Source organism: Cyprinus carpio, chromosome B23, assembly GCF_018340385.1.
Source record: "Cyprinus carpio isolate SPL01 chromosome B23, ASM1834038v1, whole genome shotgun sequence".
Taxonomy (NCBI): domain Eukaryota; kingdom Metazoa; phylum Chordata; class Actinopteri; order Cypriniformes; family Cyprinidae; genus Cyprinus; species Cyprinus carpio.
Window position 1 is genome coordinate 13,850,818 of NC_056619.1, and position 15,889 is coordinate 13,866,706.

The following is a 15,889-nucleotide window of genomic DNA, read 5'->3' on the forward strand; positions in this document are numbered from 1 at the left end:
GCTATAGAATCTGGTTCTGTAACTTAGTAATGAATATGATCGATGTGAATCTGTTGAGCTGTATGGAAAATAGTGAAAACATACTCCATAGTCATCTGAGACACAGCTTCAAAGGTAGCGAGGTCTTCATTGGCAAAGTTCTCTTTGTACTGGCCCATTTTGATGGCGTCCAGCCATTCATCCACTGTGCTGAAGCTGGAGAAGTCTGGTGTGCTGCGGTCCAGCAGAGGTAGATGTACGCTGTAAAACACCCACGAAATCCACATCACTATATGGGACTTAAATCATGAGTATTAAAAAATGGATTCTGCTAAATTATAAAAAAAAACATCTAACACCACCTGGCCCAGTTGAACAAATTAAAAATGACTACATCTGTAACATGCACTCAAAACAGCAATATTGTTAAATATTAATACTATTTAAAATAACTGTTTTCTATTTTAATCTATTTTACAATGTAATTTATTCCTGTGATGCAAAGTTTAATTTTCAGCGGTCACTACTACAGCCTTCAGTGTCACAGAATCCTTCAGAAATCATTCTAATATGCTGATTTGCTGCTCAAGAAACTTAAAGGATTTTTTTTAAATTGAAAGTTTAAAAGAACACTTATTTGAAATATAATTTTAACATTATAAATGTCTTTACTGTCACTTTTGAACAATTTAATGCATCCTTAAAATATTAATTTACAAATTAAAACAACAACAACAAATCTTACTGAACCCCAAACTTGTGGATGGTAGTGTACATTAAAAATTGTAAAAATAAAAATAAAAAAAAATAATAAAGCATTCTTGGGGAAATGGGAGTCTTTTATCGACAAATCATGACTTATTTTTGAAATCTGTTTATTCTTATAAAACATTATAACTTTGTTTGCCCATTAACTTTGTTTGCTACTCTTCAGTATTTGTGTATTATATACTATATATTATGTATTACATAATCTGTATCTTTAAAAGTTATAAATTGGTAATTTTCTGTATAAACATTATATCTAAACTTAAAATAAATTTAGATTAATTAATAATAATGCTAAAATACTTAAAATAAACTTTATATTTTTTGATACTTTATGTATTTGTGCATTATATACTATATATTATGTATTATAATATTACGTAATGTAATTATATTTTTTGATACTTTTTGTGTATTTGTTTATTATATACTATAAATTATTTATTTTAATATTATGTAATATATAATTTATATGATATTGTGGATTATGTATTCTATATTCTATATTGGTAATTCAATTTAATATTTCATTTAATTTAAAAATGATAAATTGGTCATTTTCTGTATAAACACTATATCTCAATGTAAAATAAATTTTGATTAATTAATAAACTTAAAAGATATAATACTGAAAATATACAGTACAAAAATCATCACTTTAAAATGTTTTTTTTTTAAATGATTATAGAGTTCAGACTAATGAAGTGAACATGATTCAGTGCTCAGTGCATGCTGCCCTCTTCTAGTCTGTGTTGACCCAGAATCAAATCTCTTACCCTGAAGAGAGAGGGGTGGTGGACTTCAGGCTGCCAGGATTACGGATCATCTTATCCAGAGTGTTAACAATCTGATTGAATTTCGGACGGTTGTTTCTGTCCTTCTGCCAGCAGTCCAACATTAGTTGGTGCAGTGCGTTTGGACAGTCCATAGGAGGAGGTAACCTATAATCCTGCTCGATAGCATTTATTACCTGGATTGACGGGAAGATAAATTACTTATTAAGCATACTTAATAATACATTAATATAACAATACAATAAACATTTTATACACATCTTTTTGTATGCACGTTCAGATGGTGTTTAATGACATTGCCTGTCCACTAGAGGACATCCTTATCCAGCTCTTCATGAAAAAAGCTTGATGAAAACTATCATCTCTAGTCATCAATATATAAGAATTGATTTCATACATCTTGATTGCTCATGTCCCAGTAAGGTCGCTCTCCATAGGACATGACCTCCCACATTACGATGCCATAGCTCCACACATCACTCGAGGACGTGAACTTCCTGTATTGAATGGCCTCGGGAGCAGTCCATCGTATTGGAATTTTCCCTCCCTGTGAGGACACTGAATTTAGTTAGGAATATTTCATCAGCATAAAGTACTACGTAGATGCTGACACTTAGCATTAGGCCACATGACCCATTAAACACACACTCACCAGGGCGCTTGTGTATGTAGGATCTGACGTGTCATCTTCCAAAAAGCGAGAAAGCCCAAAATCGGATACTTTGCAGACTAGATTGCTGTTAACCAGGATGTTGCGGGCAGCCAGATCACGATGTACGTAGTTCATGTCACAGAGGTACTTCATGCCAGCTGCAATGCCACGCAGCATGCCAACCAACTGGATGACAGTGAACTGGCCATCGTTTTGCTGAGATGTCATACAGAGAATATGAAATATATATATTAAAAAAGAATCAAATTATGTGTTTAAGACAGAGGATACACATATGTTTCTTCTCTTTAAAATCAGGCTTTCTAACAAAACATCTTTGTTCTGTGAGCTTGTGTCAATCTTGTGGTGAAACATCTGGACTTCGGTCCAGCTGTGCCTCTCGGCAGACACATCTGGGCCTTTCCCAGTGGGATCCTGGGTCAGTTAAAAGCAGCACAAGGACAAGTGCCATCACACACTGTGAAATAAAAAGCTTAAATAAATTGGTTTTAGGGCAATGTGTGGGCAAAAACGAGTCATTTTTTAATTAGGTGCCAAAAATCTACAAAGTTTAAACCCGATGTACTGTAGCATGTAATCATGATTAAATGGCACGTGCAGCATTAAGTTTAAAAAGTTTGGGTTTAATTGATTTCTTGGGTTTTACAAATAATGATTTTTTTAAGCAAGGATGCATTAAACTTATCAAAAGTGATAGTAAAGATATTTATAATGTTTTCTATAAAGATTTCTATTTAAATGTTTTTTAAACTTTCAATTCAGTTTCATGTTTTTGACAGAAATTTAAAGAACTGTTTCCAACATTGATAACGATAAGAAATGTTTCTTGAGCAGCAAATATGCATATTAAAATAATTTCTGAAGGATCATGTGACACTAAAGACTGGAGTACTAATGCTGAAAATTCAGCTTTGCTATCATGAATAAATTAAATTTTTTCAATTTGAAGTAGTTTGAAATAAGGCAATACAGTCTATCAGAAGAACAGACATAGAAAAACAGATTGCTAGAGTACCTGGGATGGCTTATAGGGTGGTTGCTAGGGAGTTTCTAGGGTACCTGGGGTGGTTGCTAAGGTGTTGCTATATGGTTGCTAGGGTACTTGGGATGGGTGCTGCTATGCGGTTGCTAGGGTGTTATTGTAAATAATAATAATATTTCATAATATTACTTTATCTACTGTATTTTGTGATCCAATAAATGTAGCCTTCGTAAATATAAAAGACGTCTTTCAAAAAAAAAAAAAAAAAAAAAAAAATTCCTGACCCCAAACATTTGAACTGTAGTGTAAATATTGCTTTAGAAAAAAAGAGTAAATGTTTACAATCATGTATAAGAATGTATAAAATAGCCATATCATAAATTCTATTATATTCTTCTACATAGAGCGGGTCTCCTTTTGGTGGCAGGCGTGTTAGGATTACCTAAACAGCCGAATTTTACTGCCATTGGACAGTTTTACTTTATTAATGATGGTTAACTGAGAAATGAGCATTTTGAAAATGGCATCGGTAGCTGAAAACATTTTTTGCATGATACTGCTTCCACAACACTAGGTGTCAGTAAGTCCAAGACAACTTACAAAATATCATTGTTGTTATTTTCTTGCAGCAACACTGAAACGTACCCGAAGGAAGGAGTCCAGTGATCCGTTTTCCATGAATTCAGTGATGATCATTACTGGAGTGCTCTTGGTCACCACTCCTTCCAGGTGGATGATGTTGGGATGGTCAAACTGCCCCATGATGCTGGCTTCGCTCAGGAAGTCCCGCCGCTGCTTCTCAGTGTAGCCTGATTTCAGAGTCTTTATGGCCACCAGAACCTCCCTCTTCCCAGGAAGCCTGAGATTACCGCTGCATACCTCTCCAAACTCACCTAAAAAGTTCGACCATTAAGACCAGTTGATTACACCTCAGGAAATGTAATTTATAATTCAATTACATGAAAATAATTAAATTAGCAGCCTGGTTTACTAAAACTTTGTTGCTCCTTTAACAATAATTAAAGGTGTGAACACATTAAAAGCTCCAGGCTGATTACAGCTGCTTTCTAATTAACGGGTGATTTGCTTATATGCACTCGACTAACTAGATGAGATGCAAAGATGTTGGTTAGACTGCAAATCAGCACTCTATGCAATTAAATCTATGCATATTAAAATATTCCTAATTTACGTGAAAAGTGACATTCACCTGCACCAATGACTTGCTCGATTTTCACACAGGTCACGTCTATTTCTTTGGCGAACTCGCGCACTGCCTCATTGGGATCCTCATATGTGAAAGGATCAATGTAGATCTTCATTCCTGGAGACACTGAAAAAGAAACAGGAGCTGCAGTGTATGCAACATAAACATATTGCCTATACTGTAAAAATTACATATCATTGATTCTTAAAAAATGGGATATGGGAAAAAACGTGAAATTTCACTTGAAAATCAGATCACAAACTTAACACAAATGTACAAGATCATTTTATTTTCTTATTTTAGCATAATTATATTCTTATATATATATATATATATATTTTAATAATTATATACTAATACGTCACAGACTTTGAGATTTAAGCAAAGACTATAGAATACCCAAGACATGTCACTTGTATAGTTTTGAATGGGGAAAAATGCAATGCTCAATATGGCCGCTCAATCGTCACAACTAATACGTCACAGACTTTGAGTTGAAGGAGCCAATCACTAATCGGTAAAGTCAGCGCGTCACTGCAGCTGGAGTTAGTAGGGTTTCTGTTACTTTAGATAAGGAGTGGGCATGCGTATTGGCTGATCTAGCATGTGTTATAGGATTTTTTTATAGGTTTTTTATAAAGATATTTGAGATTTATGAACAACATTTATGACACAGTTGTTGGTGATTTCAAATATAAAATTTAAACGCAAGCCTAGTGAACAGTTTTGTAGAATTTGATGTTTCCCCATTCAAAGAGATAGGAGTTGCACTTGGATGCCCAAGACGGATGCCGAGTGACATGACTTGTCTTAAAGGGACTTTGATATAAGTATACATTAAATTGAAAAATCAATTAATTTTAAAATAAATGTTTTTTTTTTTTGTCCTATAGCTCAAGAATCAGTGATGTATATTTATCTAATTAAATTATCTGCCAATATTATAATACCCATCAATGACACAGAATGGCAAACAAAATAAATAATAAAGTTGGAGTATTCTGAGCATGTAAGCACTTTTGGGAGAGGAAATGAATTAAAAAGGAATTATGGTTTGTGCATGTACAGCACATGCTGAGTCAACTAGAAGATTTTATCAATACCATATGAACCATTTCAGTACACTGCAAGTGCGGTATTGTGTGGTACAATCTTCAAATTGTAAATAGAGTTGTGCTGTGGTTTAAATGTTATGTTTATATGTGCTGTGCAGCACTCCGCTGTTTTCATTTATTGACTTAAGCCTTGTTTAAAAAGATCAAGTAAATATTATAAGCACACATGAAATATTATAAAGTCACTGATTGGTTTACTCACTGTGGCCGCTGGTGTAATGCTGAAGCTTGTCAGTGTACTCAGTTTCTGTCCGGTCACTGCCTCTCCTGATGAGACCCCAACAGGAAAAGAAGAAAAAGTCAGAAAAAAGGAGGCTACATTAAAACACTATTTCTTAGTTTATGTTCAGTTTTGTGTGATCTACTCCAGATCATGGTAAGCAACAGACTCACCGATTACAGACGATAATGAGCACAACCACAGCGATGAGAAAAACAACACCAGCAGCAGCAGAGCCGATTATGAGGGGCAGTTTCTCCTGCAGGCTGGAGTTGTACTCCTCTTTAGATGTACACATGGTGGACACAAAATCAGATCAGTTATTGTGCCTTTGTGATTTTTAGTCATAAAAAAGGCTAAAGTATTTATTTTGGGGGGAAAAAAGTCTCTTTGCATACTGTCTGTACTAAAACATTTCCTGCTTTAGCCAAGGACATTTCAGGTTTTGCAACAGAACAGCACACTTTTGGGGAAGTCGTGGCCTAATGGTTAGAGAGTTTGACTCCTAACCCTAAGGTTGTGGGTTCGAGTCTCTGGCCGGCAGTAACACGACTGAGGTGCCCTTGAGCAAGGCACCGAACCCCTAACTGCTCCCGGGCACCCGCAGCATAAATGGCTGCCCACTGCTCCAAGTGTGTGTTCACTGTGTGTGTGTGTTCACTGCTGTGTGTGTGCACTCTGGATGGGTTAAATACAGAGCACGAATTCTGAGTATGGGTCACCATACTTGGCTGTATGTCACGTCACTATAATTTAAACATGAAAGTTATCATTTAAAATTCACAGAGGCCTTTATCAGTCTAAATGTTGGCACAAAGACAAGATACACACACAATATACTCCCATTCAAATGTTTAAGGTCAGTGTAATTTTTGTTTTTGAAAGAAATCTCTTATGATCACCAAGGCTGCATTTACTTGATCAAAAATACAGTAAAAACATTAAATAAAAAATTCTAATAATTTTTAGGAAATTCAATAAATGCTGTTCTTTGCTGTGGCATGACAGATTGCTGTTTAAATGGCAGTTGCAGTGAGTGAACGTGATCATCCCTTCATCTTTACTACTAGTTTTAATGCAAAATGAAAATGAATGAACATCTGCCTCATGTAATTGCTCAATCAGGGTTTCAACGTCGGAAAGATGTCAAAAAAATGTAATGTAGAATTTACATTTACCTCAGGCAAGTCATGCACAGCTTGTTAATTCATTAGAGTCATGTTGTTACATGTTTGAACTGAAATGTGTCTTGGCAGTGTGCGTACACAACCTCCCTATAATAATAAAAATCACCCAAGGTTTTTTTTTTTTTTTTTTTTAATATTGATAAATCATGACCCCTTTCTAAAATCAAGCCGTTATCAGATTCTTGGCTGTGTGATGTCACACGGACCCAGGCCCCCCCACGATTGTTGATTGACACTGGTGTTTTACCTTAAACCTGCCCTGAGTGAGCTGTCATCAGTCCGCCATTGTTTTACCGCCGGAGCAGATGTGTCCTACGTGATTGAGCTGTTTTGTTGTTAGATTTAATAATGAACATAGCAGTCGTCATTTACTCACGACATCTGATCAACTGAAGACACAGTGGATTACATTTGTTTATGAATGGAATGTGTCCCCGATCTTCCTAAATGTGTTTATGTTTGCGTGAATCAATCGTGATCCAGCTTCACCTCCAGAAGAAGAGAGTGTTAAGTGAGTGAAAAGTTTTTTTTTATGAATTTTGCAAATCGTCTTTCCTAATAATGTGCTAGTTAGCAAGTTTCACAATGAATGCGGCTAAAGTTTACAGTCTCTCAGAGAACTGCTCGTCACCCCACGGAAGAACAGAGCTCATTTGCATTTAAAGGGAAATGCACCATACCGGTTTGCTGTGAACAGAGCTGTTGTTGACAGGTTAAAAGGGTGTTGTTCTACACTACCATTGAGAAATTTTAACTAAAGTATGTTAAAGACTTTTCATTAAGACTCTAAAGAATCATATCAACTTCCAATGACCCCTTTAACATTCTAAATGTCTTTTGATCCATGTAATGCGTACTTGCTGAATAAAATATTTCTATCAAAAACTTTCTTACTGACCCCAAACTTTTGAATGGTAGTGTACACAGAAAGTTAACTCAATTTGTCTCAAATATTTTTTTCCACATTTTATATTACAGTATTGTTGAAATCTTGGTTCTGATTGGCTAACAAACCTCCTTAAGCGGTTGATTCATCTTCAACAATTGACTGTCAAGACTTTTTACGTGTGTGACATCTTAATAATAATTTGTCAACAGTCACTTTCTTGATTTTGTCAGACATGCCACAGAATATTCTAATGCCAGCTAAACACAAACAAATGTGTTTCCAAGTAGCAAAGTGCTCCTTACTGTCAAATGTTTCCATTTTCATTAAAAGGGAACGTGGCTACATGTCTAAGATTAGTATTGAGAACGAGCAGCATGCTATGATGGCTTGGCCACCAGCTCATGTTTCTGGCTTTGCCCTTGCCACATAGATCTAAAATTGTGGTCCAGCAGATTAAGGTTAAAGCTTTTTAAAAGACCAGAAAGCAGTTTTTGCCAGATTGTAGCCACTGTAAAATTAGACTACTAATTGGAAAGTAGAAGAGCGTAAACAACGTGTGTAGTGCCAAACGTCTGTTAAAGTCCAATACCTTCAGTCATTGTTTGGAAGTACATCTTCCCACTTAAACGTCCAAAGCCCGCCACTGTTCTGGCCCGCACCTGGAACACGTAGATGGTCCCCGGCTTCAGGCCACGGATAACTGCTGTATTAGTCTGACTCCGAAGTAGAGAGGAGTTCGACCCTGCAGTATTCTAGATTTGAACCAAAGAACAAAGATTATAAAAAAGTTTAGAATAATAAAATGGTCCACATTTTAGAATAAATGTCAGTGATTCAGTTGCATTTCTTTTGGTTTTGCTGCTTGATCCATTTAGTTAATTAAAATTATGTTAATGCAACACAGTATTTGAACTTTTTAATCACAATTTAATTTAATTGCAAATAGTTCATTTAAATAAGGAAAATGGAAGTCTACTAAATACATTTTGTTGGGCCTACATTAACAATTTCATTAGCATAACAGGATATCCAGAAATAAAGAACTTCTAAGACACACTGGAAATTGATTTGAGTGTTATGTGTTAAACTAACATAATCTATTCACGTAGTGTATTTAATTGAATTCTTTATTAAATTAAAACAACAGGCACTTCATGTGGCCTGAGCTCTAATTCCAACCTTAATTAATCTTAATTTAAATTTGTATAAGAGCATAACTAATTTATCCCAAGATATTCTTTTTTTTTTTTTTTTTTAAGGATTTTGTGCAGTTCACCTTAATTGAACTTGATGACTTATTACCTTCCCATAATATTGCAGCTCATAGTCCAAAATGACTCCATTGGGCTGGTCTGGTTGGGACCAGGACAATGTGATACTGTCCACAGTTCGACTGACCTGATGCATGATTGACACAGCAGATGGAGCTGTAGAGAGGATGATAAAAAAGGAAACAATTAAATGAGAAATAAATATTGCTGGATACATGAAGTGTGGGAGTACATCTGAGAGTCTTTTCATGAAAACTAGGTTCATAACAAGGATTGCATTAGAGAGGTTTAGATTTTCATTAAGAACATTAAAATGAATACATAGCATAATCCTTATTTTTTTTTGATGTATACTTGTTTATAGATCAAAAGTTAAAAACTATTAATTCATTAAAACTGTTCCTGAAAATCTTTTTTGTTTTAATAAGTTAATATTTTTATTCAGCAAAGATGCCTTTAATTGGTGAAAAGTGAGAGTAAAGACTGTTATAATATTACAAAACATTAGAATGATTTCTGTAGGATCATCATGTGACACTGAAGACTATAATAATGATGCTGAAAATTCAGCTTTTCCATCCCAGGAATAAACTATATTAAGAAAAAAAAATATATATATATAAATATATATATATAATATATATATATATATATAAATATATATATATAAACTTTTTAAACTTTAATGATATTTCATAATATTACTGTTTTTATTGTATTCTCTGATCAAATAAATGTTGCCTTGGTGCATATACAAGGGGATTTAAAAAAAAAAATTTAAATAAAAAATCTAACAGACCCTAAACTCTTAAATGGTAGTGTAGGGACCTCTGGTTTAGATAATGAATCTAGAGAGTTCACAGTTTTTGACATTTGGAAAGCACTGCAACAGCATATAAATTTCTCCCTAAGCACAACAGCATTTCCAACAAAGATCAGCTATAACGTCTACAGTTCTGAAGCTCCCATGCGTTGCACTCACAGTCCTCTGGCATCAGTGCAGTTTTGGATATAGAGGAGCCATTATATCAACTGCAGCTTCAGGCTGACTACTAAAAGAAAGACTCTGGAAGCCCATGTAACACTTCATTATCATTTACAAGCTTAAAGAAGCAAAAAGACAAGCGTGAGAGCTAGCAAAAACTATGGCTGCTGGTAAAACTGCACTTGTGGTTTAAAGATCAAACAAATCACGGTGCCTTAAAGCCAATCGATGCCTTGAACAGGGTTCAGCTGGAGCAGCAGGGTGGCGGAGTATATGAAGTTTGCTCATGGCATGCTTGCTTGGGCTTGTAGGGAAGAAAGTGATTCTGTTTATATGCCAAATACTGATTCCCTAGACATGCGTGATAAAATATAATAGGTAAGACAATATCTGAGCATTTTAAGACAATTTTAATATTTTTTCAAAATAAAATGGTCAAATAAACGACACTGATACTCTTTCACATGTGCCATTTCTGTATAATTATGACTGTTAAGCCCAAAGAAAGATGTTTTATACATTGTATTTATAGTTGGCATAAAGTTGATGGTTGATCGCTCAGAGACTTCGAGGCCTCAGGTTGTTATGCTCTCTGTTGTCGATAGAGCTCAGGAATATTAAGCACACAATGTTGTGTAAAAAATATGTCTTGTGCTATTTAGTTTCTCTGTAAACTTCGATCCTGAGCTTTGATTAAGTGTTTTTCCATGCGCTAGTTTCAATGGGCAGAACAGGCCCTGTGTCTTGATTTACCGCACTGAATGATGGCATGGTGTGTGAAGAAGATGGGACTGTTGAGAAGTCGAGCGTGCCATTGTGTATGTTGGAGAGATTCATCCAAACAACACTAGGAAAGACAGATGTGATTAGACTAACACTCCAAATAAGAAGACGAACCATTTCAAACAATCACAAAATTCAATTCCTCAGGCGCATGTAACATTTTGACCCCCATAATTTGTTGTTGATGACAGGACTACACTAGGAAAATATTAAAGACAAGCCATCATTTATTCACAATTGTGTCTTTTGAAACCCGAATGACTTACTTTCTTCAACAAAACAACATACAGAAGTTTCATGGAATGTTCAAGCTGCTCTTTTCTCAATCCAAAATTAATGGTGACCAGCAAGATTGTCAACTTAAATTTCAATCTTTCCCTCACACAAACTATAAGAAGACTTGGCATGTGGTTCATGGTATTTTTTGGTCCTTTTTGAAGCCTTTTTATTCCTATGATGGCAAAGCTGAATTTTCAGTTTTTAGTGTCACATGATCCTTCAGAAATCATTCTAATATGCTGAAGAAACATTTATTATTATCATTGTTTAAAAAAAGTTGTGCGGCCTAACATTTTTGGTGAAAACTGTAAAAATTTATTTGAAATTTATTTGAAATAGAAATCTTTTGTAACATTATGAATGTCTTTGCATAACTTTTTTAGAAATTTGTTGTGTTCTTGCTAAATAACAACATTAAATTCTTACAAAAAAGAATTTGAATGGTAGTGTATAGAAACTCACTGGAATGGCAACAACAAAAATGCTATTAGCCTTTGAATCTTGTTTATTCTAAGTAGCCATTGTTCTTTAACAGACCACAGTGTTTTCAAGGAAATGCAGTTTTCTAAAGATCAAGAAACTCCAGAACGTCTGGAGAGAATCCACCACAGGTATGCGTCTATAAAACACAGTCATTATATATGAAAATAAGTTCTCTTGGTTTGATGAGGTGATCAGTTTTCCAAAGAGTCTGCGGTAAGTGGTACTTCATCATTACGCTGCTCTCTTTGACTGCAATTTATGAGAAATACAAGTAGTACTCTCTCAGTCAAAAACATAAATTCATATGTCCTTGTGGTATTCTGGAGGAGAAAAAGAGGAACAGATTACGAGCATTTCCATCTGTAATGGATCTCAGAATCATTCTTTCCTCCGCAAGAATTTCCACTGCGGCAAATGACAAAGTAATTTCCTAGTTGATAGCAGCTTAAAACAAAGTATTAAAGACTTGAAAACATTAATGGGAAAACCTATAGGCCTAATGTTTTTTTTTTTTTTTTTTAGTTTTCTCGAAATTCCTTCCCTGAGGCTAAATATCCTTTTGTTATTTTCTTATACTGTTTTTACTTATTTGATGTGCACATTCTGTATTTTATAAAAACCATTAGCTTGTAAGTTTCTCAGAGCAACATTATTAATAAATCCCTGAGTGTGGGAGGACGTTTATAGTTCCTGAGTGCTGTGTAAACCCGTAGCTGTTGAGCTCACGCTTGGGCTCTGGCTGAGCAGCCGGTCCTGGCATTGTCCCTCTCTCTCAGTGTTTGGGGGGATGCGGGTGGTGTGAGGTGGATTTTTGTCTTTTAATGGCAGCAGTGAAGCGGTAATGTGGACTGACAGGCACACCGGTGGAGCCCCAGCCTCCAGTGATAGGGCCAGCGAGTTCACTGCAGCACAGCCGGGGGCACAGCTCTCATTAAAATGCTCTATTAAACACTATTATGTTCCTTTTGAACTGGCTCTTTTTGACTGGCATTTAAAATCCCCGTACAGAGCAATATGACGAGTGTTGTGGACTTGATTTCAGTTCTCAGATAAAAATTGAGGGAACATTAGAAATCCGATCAGGTGAAGATAAAAAGATGCAAACACATCACTTTCATGATGGTGTCCTATAAAACTGAAGACACTCAAAGCTTTTGGTCCGGAAAAAAAAAAAAAAAAAAAAAAACTTGGCAACGTGAACAGTGAGACTCACAGAGATAGTGTGTAACTACAGTCTGGTGATGTGCAAAATTGCACATTTTCAAAACCAGGGCGGTGGGTTGCCTGAATAGACAGCTAGACAACTTATTGTTTTATAAAGGCTCTAAATAGTTTATCTGCTTTTGGGATCAACTGACTACACACTAGACACATTTCTTAGGTGGTGTTGCTGCATAAAAATGTAAATAAACAAATAAATTAAAAAAAGTAATACAAATAAATAAATAAAACCAAGTAAAAACTTATCAAATTTGATAGTATTGCTATTTTATTCTAAATATTAGCTAAAAAAAGATTACGAAAAAATAACGTATAATTGCATAGTTTCCAGAAAAAAAGAAAAAAAAACTTTAAAATATAATTTATTTCTGTGATCAAAACTGAATTTTCAGCATCATTACTCCAGTCTTCATGGTCACATGATCCTTCAGAAATCATCCAAATATGCTGATTTATAATCAATGTTGGAAACCGTTGTACTGCTTCATATTTTTTGAGAACCTGTGATATTTTTTTAGGATTCTTTGATTTTTTTTTAGGATTCTTTGATTTATAAAAAGTAAAAAAGAAGAGCATTTATTTAAAAAAAAAATTGTGTTACAATATACAATGCTATTCAAAAGTTTGGGTTCAGCACATTTTTTCTTTCTTTTTTTTTTTAAGAAATTAATACTTGTATTCAGGAGGGATGTGTTAAATAAATAAATATCATAGTAAAGACTTTTATTGTTAGAAAAGATTTCTATTTTTAATAAATGCTGTTTTTTTAAACTTTGGATTCATTAAAGAATCAAAGAAAAAAGTTTCACAGGTTCCAAAAAACAATATGAAGGAGCATACCATTTTCAACACTCATAATAAATCTGCATATTATAATGATTTCAGAAGGATCATGTGACACTGAAGACTGGAATAATGATGCTGAAAATTCAGCGCTGCGTCACAGAAATAAATTCTATTTTAAAGTATATTAAAATAGGAAATTGCAGTATTATATATATTTAGTAATATATATATTTAAGACCTATTATTAAGACGTGTGCCTTTCCAAATCAAACCCATTCAAGGGAATTTGCCACAGGTTAACTTCACTCGAAGTGTAGTAACATCTACAGCACAAGCAATATGAATGCTCTTGAGCTGAATTTCAACTGTCCTAGATAAGGGTATGAATACTTATGCAATGGAATCATTTAAGTTTTTTATTTTTAATAAATTTGCAAAGATGTTAAAAACCTGTTTTTTGCTTTACTGTTAGGGTGTATGGAGTGTAGATTTATGTGGAAAAAAAGTAATTCAAAGCAGTTTAGCATAAGGGAGCAACATAACACATGAAAAAAATGAAGGGGTATGAATACTATAAGGCACTGTATATATATATATATATATATATATATTAATGGAAAATACTCCTACATAATCTTTATATAATCTTTAATCTTTCTCTCTCTCTCTCTCTCTCTCTCTATATATATATATATTTTTTAACAATTTATATATATGTCAAATTAAATAATATATATTTTTATAAATATATATTAAATATATATAGTATAATACAGTATAATATCTTAGCAATATAATATAAAATAAATATTACTATTTAATTATTATATAATTACATTATATTAATATAATATATAAAATATTTCATTTCAAACATATTTTATACATATACTATTTATTTATTAAATAAAATATGAACAGCTCTTTGCACATTTACATATTTAAATATTTTAGGAAGGAGATAGGAAGGTCCATGACATCACAATGTTTGCAAACCACTGAACTAGTCTAATACTAGATCTAATATATCCTTATACTAAATTCTAGAAAAGTTGCCCGGCAACACAAATGCTTGTATAATTCAAGGTCGAATCCAGCCCCCAGCAAGTTAAAAATATTTTGAGTGTGAACATCATCTGCAATGTCTCAAACTGTTACCTGTGTTTACTGCTGTCTTACCGGCCTGGTTTGTGGTGATGTTGACAGCGGTGAACTGAGGTGAGAAGGGACTCTGGTCAGACACTCCATTCACAGCCTGGATCTCAAAGGTGTACTGCGTGTGGGCCAGCAGGTCACTGATGTGGACCCGGGGATGGGTCAGGCCCAGTTGGCGGGGCACGAACTGCACATTGTCACCGCAGCGAGTGCAGGCACCTCGACCTGAACCGCAGCTCTTGCAGATGATGTTATAGACCACATCCTCCCGGCCTCCGCTCTCTTTCGGTGGATCCCACTCCAGCCGCAGGGAAGTCTCGTTCACACTAGAAATCACTCTCTGGGGTGCAGACGGAACCGCTGTGGAAAGTCAAACCACACTGCCTCATCAGCAAGTCCACATCTTATCGGGACAGGAGTTTAATTAAAACCAGTCTAGGAATAGATTCTTGGATTATATGGTGTAAGGTTACAAGAAAAAGTATCTGACCCCTAGGGCTGCACGATATTTCGTTTCAGCAGCGATATCAAGATGTGCGCATCCGCAATAGTCACATGTTTAATATACTGACCGTTATATTCATACTTATTGTTTTCTTTGCTCACACACAGACAACGTGTCACCGAAAATGCATGTCTCTGCAAGTATCCTTGTAAACACAGTTACTTATGGCTTAGGTGAAGATAAACAATTGAGAAAGAAAATGGATGTGTGAGAAAATTTTGTAGCATTAATTAACAGAGTTATTACAATTAATTTATACAGTAAAGACTTTGCAGTGTCTTTTTACATTTGATTAATTAGTTTCTGTACCTGAATACTGTTAGACTTATCTGAAAAATGTAAAGCACTGTTCATTTCATTTGCATCTTTGTTCTATTATATTTATGTATGCTTGTAATTTGTTTATTTTCTATACTGATTTACTCACCTACAAAAACACCCCAATCGTTGATTTTTTTTCCCCAGATAAAGCTAATCCAGTCATCTGTTTTTTTATGTCGCAATATATATCGCAGAAAAACAAAATATTGCAATGTGAGTTTTTTCCAATATCATGCAGCTCTAGTGACCCCCTTTGAATTATTCATAAAATTTAATTTCATCATCA

At 34.5% G+C, this 15,889-nt stretch overlaps 1 protein-coding gene across 4 annotated transcripts in view; it reads right to left on the minus strand.

Moving 5' to 3' along the window:
* LOC109055085 (ephrin type-B receptor 2-like) overlaps positions 1–15,889 on the minus strand; it is a 64,342-nt gene that overhangs the window by 3,325 nt on the left and 45,128 nt on the right. Inside the window, exons 5-15 of one of the 4 annotated variants that reach the window (XM_042750263.1) lie at positions 14,802–15,137; positions 9,117–9,241; positions 8,404–8,566; positions 5,912–6,020; positions 5,721–5,785; positions 4,407–4,520; positions 3,842–4,089; positions 2,194–2,409; positions 1,939–2,088; positions 1,524–1,717; positions 85–240 (exon numbers count right to left, since the gene is read on the minus strand). In XM_042750263.1, the coding sequence (XP_042606197.1) occupies positions 85–240; positions 1,524–1,717; positions 1,939–2,088; positions 2,194–2,409; positions 3,842–4,089; positions 4,407–4,520; positions 5,721–5,785; positions 5,912–6,020; positions 8,404–8,566; positions 9,117–9,241; positions 14,802–15,137 (1,876 nt within the window). Of the gene's footprint in view, positions 1–84; positions 241–1,523; positions 1,718–1,938; positions 2,089–2,193; positions 2,410–3,841; positions 4,090–4,406; positions 4,530–5,720; positions 5,786–5,911; positions 6,021–8,403; positions 8,567–9,116; positions 9,242–14,780; positions 15,138–15,889 lie in introns of all 4 variants that reach the window. The other 3 variants (XM_042750262.1, XM_042750261.1, XM_042750260.1) reach the window with 3 other exon arrangements.